Source organism: Lepisosteus platostomus, chromosome 23 (assembly GCF_059453375.1).
Source record: "Lepisosteus platostomus isolate fLepPlt1 chromosome 23, fLepPlt1.hap1, whole genome shotgun sequence".
Lineage (NCBI taxonomy): Eukaryota > Metazoa > Chordata > Actinopteri > Semionotiformes > Lepisosteidae > Lepisosteus > Lepisosteus platostomus.
Window position 1 is genome coordinate 5,844,488 of NC_142633.1, and position 9,803 is coordinate 5,854,290.

A 9,803-nucleotide genomic window follows, 5' to 3' on the forward strand; every position below is an offset into this window, starting at 1 on the left:
GGATTCACATACTCTGGCAGGCTGAGCATGTGGTATCCTGGTAGATGTCTGGTTATGCAACCTGGTTGTGCAATTCAGCCAATGGTAATCTAAACAGGCTGTGTGTGCCAGACAGCCTCCTTTTATCTGTAAGCATTAGGTGTTTGTGTTACATTTGAGCGTATTGATCTCCCTGTAATGAAAGGCTCAGCTGCTCTCCAAAATACAAAGGTAGAAGAGAAATTTATCATTGTTTGCAAACAGGAAAGGAATCCTACCATTCTTACCAGCAGGGCGAGGATCCCAGCTGCATAATGACTTAGAAAGCAGTACAATTAAAACCTGATGCCAAAACTTGATATCTACAGTATAGGCTGTTAATTTCACCATCTTCAAAATGGCAAAGGATTTGTTCAAATGGATTTAAAAAGAAGGCAGTTTTTCTGTATTGCTTTGTGTCTCATTCCTCATATGTAAGCTGACCTTAGATAAGTTTGCCTCTAAAATAATGCTGAGGCCAGCCTTTCACTGATCTTCAAAGCAGACCTTGCTCTTGTCTCAACCCCACAGGACTAAAGGGTGTCTTTCTCCTTTCCTTAAGGCAGACATCACTCTCCTTGCAGGACTAAAGGGTGCCTTTCTTTCCTCAGGGGCAGCTCTGGATATGTGTTCAAGGTGTTCCGAGTCCTTAGAGTGGATCGACAAACTAGGGCCAAACTATTGTATTATCTGTAGACCACACAACAAAAATGCACAAATTAAAATTAAATGCCAATGCATTTGAAGATTTTAAATAAAGTACTACTTTTGTATTGATCTTTTTAAAAAGAAACTGGGAACCTATAATTACAAGGAAGAGGAGTTCATTTGGCAGACCTTGCTTATCAGGGTGTTGATAGCTTTGATGGATCGCGGATATAGTCTGTGTTTCTTAAAAGATCTCTTGGGGTCAGCTTCACCTCCATGTCTTCTGAAGGTGTAAAAAGGCCTTGTCTGATTTCTGTTGCAATTGGCCCAAAAAGTAATTTTCCACTTGTGTCATTTGGTCCTGGTGTCACTGCTGATGTTGAGAGAGCCCACAATGAGTTGTCGTGATCAGTGTCTCACAGGACCTTCAATAATTGAAATCCTCATAAAACTTAAAAACAAAATGTATTCTGTATTCTCTTCCTTTGCCTTTGTATGCACGGCAGATTTGATTTTACTAACTGCACCAGAGCAACAAAGTAAATAAATTGTTTTAACCGAGAGAAAATAAGCTAGGATATATATTCAGGCTGATGTATGTGTTTTACCTGTTTGCATTTTTTTTTATCATAGCACTATTAATTATGTAAAAGCTGTCTGGAAAAGATAATACAATAAAAATAAATTGTATTTATGCCTTGTCCCTGATTTACAAGGCTTACAAGGTATTCTTTCAATTGATACAAAGCTCATTCTTGCACTTCGTAGATCCTTGCTGTATTCAGGTCATTCACTCGCAGTACGCTGGAGACAGGAGTCTTGCAGAGTGACCAAGTTGCCTTAGAGGAAACCACATGAGAAGCCTACTTCTGAGAAGTCTGTATTTTTGTACTGGAAACTTTGTGATTTGCTTAAGTTTTTCCTGTTCCCTCACAACGCGTGGTTGTTTCAGGTGCGCCGGAAATGTCAGAAATAACAGCTCGTCTCTTCCTGATTTTGTCTCACCAGTCACACCAGAGGCAGCACAACAAAGACAAGCCCTACAAGTGTCCAAACTGCTACCGCGCCTATTCCGACTCGGCCTCATTGCAGATCCATCTGTCCGCGCACGCTATCAAAAACGCCAAGGCCTACTGCTGCAGTATGTGCGGCCGGGCCTACACCTCAGTAAGTGCAAGGCAACCCTCTAGCATTTTCCTTCTGACAATCAAGGTAACCTTGTTGGGAATGCCATAGTCAATTCCAGAGGTCCACACTCACTGAACCATTCAGTGCCTTATATGTGAGCAGGATAACCTTAACATCCACTCTAACGTTCACAGGAAGTTAATGCATTATTCCCAAAATGGGAGTACTGTATATGCTGATTAGTTTTAGCTAATCTGCTTTAGAGAGTAATTTTAGTTAGTACATGAACCACAAAATGTTGACATATCTAAGCCTATTTCACACTTTCCCATTAAGAAAGGGGTTACAGTAGTCTTGTCTTGATGAAATAAAGGCAGTATCTGAGAAACGTTCCCTGGAACCGTGAAACAGCACTTTCTGAAATCAAAAACTTCAGCCTCCCTGTAGTCTCATGTAGGTTAAACTTTTAATTGTTCCAAATTGTTATTATGATAATAATAATAATTGCTTACACTTATATAGTGCTTTTCTGGACACTCCACTCAAAGCGTAATGGGGTGGAGGTAATGGGGCGTAATTACAGGTAATGGGGATCCCCTCCACCACCACCAGTGTGCAGCCCCACCTGGATGATGCGACAGCAGCCATAGTGCGCCAGAACGCTCCCCACACACCAGCTCTCAGTGGAGAGGAGAGCAGAGTGATGGAGCCAGTTCAGAGATGAGGATTATTAGAAGGCCATAATTGGTGAAGGCCAATAGTAAAATTGGGATGTGCCATTTAAGTTGTAGTTTTGTGCACTTCAGTAAACAGCAGTTGTATGATTTTAAATTGTATTTTGGACTGAAGCTTTTTTATTTCTTTAGTTGCCTTTAACGGAGCTTATTTCATGTAGTCAGAGTACCAAGCTCTGAGCCTTTGCTGGTCTGTGTGCCTTTCAGGAGACGTACCTTATGAAGCACATGTCCAAGCATACTGTGGTCGAGCACCTGGTGAACCACCATTCCCCTCAGAGGACAGAGTCCCCGAGCATCCCCATCCGGATCTCCCTCATCTGAGCGGCGCGGGGCTCCCCCTCCTGGGGCTCCCTGCGCCGCCCCGCAAGGGCCTCCGTTCCGCCGCGGGCCGCCGGCCAGCTCCCCGTTGTGCTGTTCCTTGTCGTTCGTTTGGTTTTCGTTTGTCCCCAGTTTGGGTTCCAAAAAAAAAAATGTGCCAGACTGTATTTTGTATTTTAACACAACAACAAAAAAATTTTGGGGGTGAGGGGGCAGGTGCTAGTTAATTAGTTTGTGAAAGGGGATGGGAGGGGGGTGGGACATCCAAAGATGATTTTTAGAGCACTTTCAGGCCTTTACAGTATTGGCCAAAAAAAGTTTATAGTCTGTTAAGACAAAAAATGAAAAGGCATTGCTACAGGCAGCTAAGACTTTTGACCATAGGTATTAAAGGACCTCCTGTGTGCTTTTTTTAGATTTGGTTAGAACCAAATCTAAAAAATAAGTCTAAATGGTTAGAACTGGTTAATTGGGTAGCACTTCTTTCTACGGCAATCTTCTTCAAACTGAGTTGTGACCAGTCCTGAGATGATGGCAGGGGGCCCTAAATCTGATAATTGGTACGTGCCAGGTTTTGGTTTAATGAACCGTTTTTTTAGAAAGGTTATACCTAATGCACAGTGTTATGGGAATTGTTTTCTTTCTTACTTTATGAAGAAAGGAACGTTTAACATGGGAGTTTTTGGGAAAAATAGCACCATCCAGCTATGTCCCAGGTGAGTTTGGAGTTACATGGGCGTCTTTATGAGAGGAGTAATGGACAAAAATGTTTTGGGTTTTTTAAAAAAAACAAACAAACTGCAGCACACCCAAAGCAGGCCCAGAGAATGTCTGCACGGCTCTGCGGTAAGTAGTGATACAAGCTATGATATAGCTAAAATCGTCAACCGGGCAATACAGACAAAAGGCACATGCTTAAGGGATTGTTGTTGTATTCATGTTACCTAGGAAGTAAATATTGGACAAAAATAAAATACAGAATCACACCTCTACTGAACCAGTAGAAAAAGCATGGGCTGAAAAAACGATATCCTGAATCTTCAGTCTACATAAAAAGGACTTTAAGCCCTGATCGAACTTTAAATATAGCTCCTATATAATCTGGAACTAGTGTGGCACAGCTAGTGTACTTTATATTTTCAAAGAAAACAAGAATAGTACAGCTGCTGACATTTTCTGTCCCCACTCTCTCTGACTTGTATCTGCAGTCTTGGCCTCTGTGTTTGGCTCTTTACCAAGTAACCATCGCACATCACTCGGAAAGTGATGGACGCCCATTCGTGGATTATCTTTTAACCAGATAAATAAGAATAAGCTACATTCAAAAACAATATTATGGGTAGGAAATGGGGAGGGCTTGTTTTTACTGCATTCCAGTTTAATGTAACCTTTTAGTGAAAGGCGGCGTGCCTGGTTTCTTTGAAATGGAGGCATGCGGTTTTTAATATTGCAATCCCCATCTCGTGTGGTCGTGAATGCATGTGTTTGTGTGCGTGTGTGTTGAGAAAAGGTTTCTAGATGTAAAAAGGTGGGGTCCCTGTCACAAATTTCGTGTAGGCTGTACTCCCCAGTGATGTCACTGCCCAGAGGCTGAGGATGCAGGTTTTTACTGGTGGGTTTTATGGTCATAACTGAAAAGGTACATCTAAAGATCAGAATGAAAGCACTTCCTGTGTGGTGATTGGCACGCTTTCGGCAAACTTTCCAGGGCGGTCTAAATTCAGCGGCACCTGAGGCTTTCATTTAGCCCTGGTCATAGTTTGACAGTAGCAAATGGATTTGCGAGGGAAAACTCTGGGTCCCAATTGTATATTATAACTGTTTGGTCTGGCAAAGGCATTGATTTAATCTTTGTTCGGAAATGGGATTCCTAAGCCTTGATTACTTGATCAGGACTGCGAGCTCTTGTATTCCATGGCTTTCCTGTTCAGTTCTTCATGGCTTTCCTTGAGTTTGGGCTGACCAGATTGGCAGTAGCGACCTGCTGTTTGGAGCCCATGTACTTTGCTCAGATAGCGTCCACTTTTCACTTTACAGCCCTGGCTTGTGCAGCGTGGCAGTGTGCTGCAGTCCACAGTATTTAACTGGGAATACTCATTCTTATTCTCAGTCAGAATTTCCCATTTCTTGGTTGAATGACAAAATGCCAGCATCCTCTGGGACGTGCCAGGCATGTGAGCAGGCTGTGCTGTCGGGGAGAACTGCATCACTCCTCCAGCTGATGCTAACTGAGCTGGGGGCACCGTGTGACCTGCATAGCTCACGAGCTGGTGTGACAATCATAGTGCCGGATTGGTGATTCCGTTGTGGCCGTATAAAAAGAAAATAATGGGGGGAAAAAAGTTATTTTCATTTATCAATCACTTCTATCATGCTTTTTTTTTAGCTTTCAGTGCACAAAAAAGATCATGTGTTTATTATCATTACAGCTTGGTCATGCATTTCTTATTCCAGTGTTGCTGGGGTGAATTGAAATCAGACATGTCATTGGAACATAAAGTGTTATAGGGTTTTCATTTCAAGTGATTAAAGTAATTAAATATATATATATATGAAGGAACTGTCAGAAAATTGGACTTTTACATAAGGAAAAAAAATGCCTCTATATTTTAGCTTTAGAAAAGGTCTGATGTTTGCAATCTCCATAATAACTTGTCTAAGAACTCTTAATTACACAGTATTATGTGTAATAAAGTTGAATTTTCTGTAATCATTTAAAAAGAATGGAAATCAGGAGGTTTTTTGGCACAAGGTTAGAGGACAAAGTCCACTGTAACTTCTGTGTTTTACAAGGCGGCCACAATGTAAATGCTCTGCGCTTGTTCTGCATTTTCAGAATCTGATGGGCATCCCCTGTATTGCATAAATGTGCTTGTTAGATTGTGAGCTCAGGCCAGAAGCCCCAGGAGTCTTGTTAGTGTACCAGATTTCAGCATGCACAGTATCTGAGAGGCAGCCCCACCTCCTGCACTTTATGGTTCCTTCCACTACATTTACTGACATTCCAGTCTAGTAACAATTATACTAATAATGAAAGAGCAACTGGAGAAAAAAAGAGAACAATCATTTAGGTGTTGCTTGAAAAGTGTAGCATTTTGAAATTGATTTTAATGTGCGGCTCTGACGAACTTTTACTCATTAACACGTTTTTTTATCACATGGTGCTTTGAGTGGTGTGACACAAGATCACTGAATTGTAACTTCAACACCAGTTTACTGGAGAATATTTACTGTATTGTTCTAATTAATTTACCCCACAGAGTAAAATAATTATTTATATAGGTTATAATATATATTTTATATATAATCTGGCCATTTAATTGGTATAAAACCCTTAAGTACATAACTATGTATGCCAAGAAAAAACAGATCCCACCTTTTACCTACAAATCTTTGTTTTTTTTGAATGGAGTAAATCGGAATGTGTGAGTTTACATGATAAATATACCTTCGGCCCTTTTTTGTTTTAAATTGAAAAGAATTCTTGTTTTGGGTGTCTCATTAAATTCTGTATAGATATGTTTATGTATAAAAGACCTCCTGGTGTCTTGTAATCTTTTATTTTCTTCATGCCTAAAATATTAATAATTAACTGTTTTGTTATTTTTATACACATTTAAGCCTTAACTATATATTATCACTGTATGTTTATCACATTTTATTTCCATTTTTTCATATTGGTGTTGTTCGGTAACCAGTACTGTATCTACATACTTTTTTCTTAGCATGGAATATACTGTAAATAAACTATATAATACTTACTGTTAACCCATTTTCTATATTAAATGATTATATAGGTCTAGTTATTATTAAAAAATCCTTTGTCTTGCATTGTGGTACCTTATAAAAAGTTCACTCTGGCTGTGTAATACGCAGTTAAGACTTTGAAAAGAAAAATGGGATTTGTGTAAAAAGCAAAAAACATGAAAAACACTTTGTATCTTTTTGTTGTTCAATAAATGCAGACTCTGTAATAAATATGTCTAATGAGTTTTTTTTTCTTTCTGCAATAATGAACCATCAAACTCTTTCAAGTCTCTATGTGAGATTTTGCTGATAACGAGGCGTTCTTGTCAATTCCAGTAGAACCAGAGAAATGGCCCATTGAGTCTGGTGGGCAGGAAAGTAGCTCCATACCACATGTTCTTAGTGTTGCTCACATGTGTGCCTCTATGCATTGATGAATGTAACAGCAGACCTGGCTAATGTGTCAATTCAGACAAGACGTTCACAAGACTTTGTTGGTGAAATAAATAAAAAATCGGAAAGTACAGCATGTTGTACTGAACATTACTGACAGGTAGCAGGTTTTGCAAACAATTTTGCCCCGGACATTTATGAACATCTACTGGAATTGCTCCATGTGCCATTAATCGATGTCACAGTAGATGGACCAGCTTTTCATTGGCAGTGTTATCTCATATTTTGTATTATTTAATACTTAGTGTGGTATGTATGTATAAATAACATACAGATAGAACCATGGTCAGGACATTTCCAAGAACAGGAGGTACTTCTTTACTCAAAGGCTTGCAGGAGGATGGGAAAAGCTACTGTATGCAGCCATTTTGTTGAAAATGATGCCCTGGCTTCTTTCAAAAAACATCTGGATGAGATTTTTGGTTCAGTTGCCAAATGACCAAGTGGGCTACGTGGGCCAAATGGCCTGTTCTGGTTTGTGACCTTTCTTATGTTCTCCAGTTCAGTACCAATACACCCCAGGAGCTCTGTACCTTCTGTACACTTGTATTTAATTTAGAACAACCGCATTCCTTTGGTGCTTCCTTACCACCCTAACACAGTTCCTATCCCAGGACCATTAACCAGAACTTTTCCATCCTACAGGATGATCCCTCCATTGGGGCCCTCTTTTCTGATCGCCCTATCATCTCATATCGCCGACCACCTAATCTGCGTAACCTCCTTGTTCACAGCTCCCTTGACCGCCCTCAACAACCATCCACACCAGGCACTTTCCCTTGCAACAGAGCTCGCTGTATCACCTGCAAGTACACAGCCACCACCACACTCATTCAAGGCCCCTCAGGACAATTCCGGATCACCCAGACAGCATCTTGCAGTAAATGCCCAGCCATCTACATTGGAGAAACAGGAAGGAGACTCGGAGACCGCGTCGGGGCTGTGAAGATTAAAGATCTCTCCAAGCCCATTGTTTCTCATTTCACCTCTGACGGCCACGACCACTCTAATCTCTCCGTCTGTGTTCTCAAAGACGGTTTTCCGAACTCATACATCAGAAAGACCACCGAAACTAAAATTATTCTGCAGCTAGGATCACACATTCTCCCTTCCCTTAATGACAGACTACTGTTCTTTTAAATTTTCTCCATTCATTGGAAGTTTCATTTCACACCTCTCTGCACCCATTCTGACTTCACACCTCTTGATTGGCCTCTCTTTCTGTCCCCTGCTCCCGCCTCTCACTCCTCCTCCCTCCCAACCTTTGTTCTCCCGCTACTTTACCTTTGCCTACTGCCCTGTCTCTCTCACACCTGAAGAAGGCTCCACGGCCGAAACGTTGTGTTCTCTTTCTTCTTTTTTTCAGCATGGAATAAACCTATTACTTGTTCCTTTGCAGCCTACGCATGCTGACGCAGCTCCCCACCTGAACTTTTATTTAGAATGAAGAGAATGTCTTATCCTGCTCCATCCTTGGCAGGGTGAACTGACCCAATGTTTAGGCTGATCTCCAACATGTTGTTGTATTATTTTGGCTGCGGCTGTTAGACCTTTTGTAATAAAGGGGATTTAAGATTTAACCCCAGTCCGAAGTAGGAACACACTGTTTTGAGGTTGTGATGAGAGGTAGTGGTAAGCACAGTTTTCTATCTCATGTGGGTGAGCTGTTCAGAAGAGCAAAAACTCACTGTCATTAGAAAGTGTTGGTAAGTTAATTATTTTAAGTGATTTTTAAATATAGAATTCCTTATCTTTCCTTAATGCATCCTAAAGAGCAGAAGATTCCTCTGTCTGCATGGGTTTACTCCATGTGCTCTGCCCAAGGCATGCTGGGTAGGTTTGATTGGTGTCTCTCTATTGACCCTGGTGTCCCATCCAGGGGGTAGTCCACTTTGTGCCCTGTGCTCCTGGGATATGTTTCAGGTTGCCACAGCCTTTGACAAACAATAAGATGTTTTCTTCTAATGGATGAGTGCACTGTAGAAGCTGCAGACAAGCTCGGGCCATTGTGCCTGTTTGATTTCCAGTAGCTACACAGATCGTGTTCAGCCATTTCTTGGAACAGAGTGTCAGTTGGTTCTGCCCTTCTCAGTTTTGAACAGTTCTGGTTCTGAATAACTGGTTCTGGTTTTGTTGGTTTTACTAAAGACCCAAAATGATGTAAAACGTCGGGCATTCGGAACCATGATAAAGTGTCACAAGAAAAATTTCAATGTGTTGAGAATGTATGACCAATGAAGGAAAGATGTGCTTGCTTCTTAATAATGTACAGTAAAATGTCCTGTGAGATAATTGTATGAATGACAGGGAAAGTATTTTTGTTTTTTGCCAGCTATATGCATGTGCAGTAGTATGTTGACTGTGACACTGCCAGTCTCGAGTGTAAAAGAAGGCCTGATATTTTAATGTGTTGATATAGTACTGACTTGTTAAATTTGTTCTTAATCCTAAATCTGTTTTGTTTGTTTTCAGGTGGATGTAGATACAGTGGATCAGGTTAACGTACAGTCTTTTTAATTTGTACTCTTTCTAAATAATAATAATAATAATAATAAACTTTATTTTATATAGCGCCTTTAAAGGTGGCTTCTCAAAGCGCTTTACAGGATGACAATAACAATAAATAAGAAGACTACAACAATAAATAAGAAAATTTCACAAGACAGGACACAATTATAATTACAACAATACAACAATAACAATAGAGGAGACCGTGGAAGATGGTATTAAGAAGAGCAGAGGGGTGAAGAATGG

General features: G+C 40.5%; 1 protein-coding gene across 11 annotated transcripts in view; it reads left to right on the forward strand.

Moving 5' to 3' along the window:
* The window catches only part of znf362a (zinc finger protein 362a), an 85,199-nt gene extending 78,372 nt beyond the window's left edge, over window positions 1-6,827 (forward strand). For all 11 annotated transcript variants that reach the window (XM_088616764.1, XM_088616766.1, XM_088616756.1 and 8 more), the window contains 2 exons: window positions 1,675-1,833; window positions 2,736-6,827. In XM_088616764.1, coding sequence (XP_088472890.1) covers window positions 1,675-1,833; window positions 2,736-2,852 — 276 coding nt within the window. In that variant the 3' untranslated portion in view covers window positions 2,853-6,827. The remainder of the gene's footprint in view (window positions 1-1,674; window positions 1,834-2,735) is intronic.
* Window positions 6,828-9,803: the final 2,976 nt, after the last annotated feature.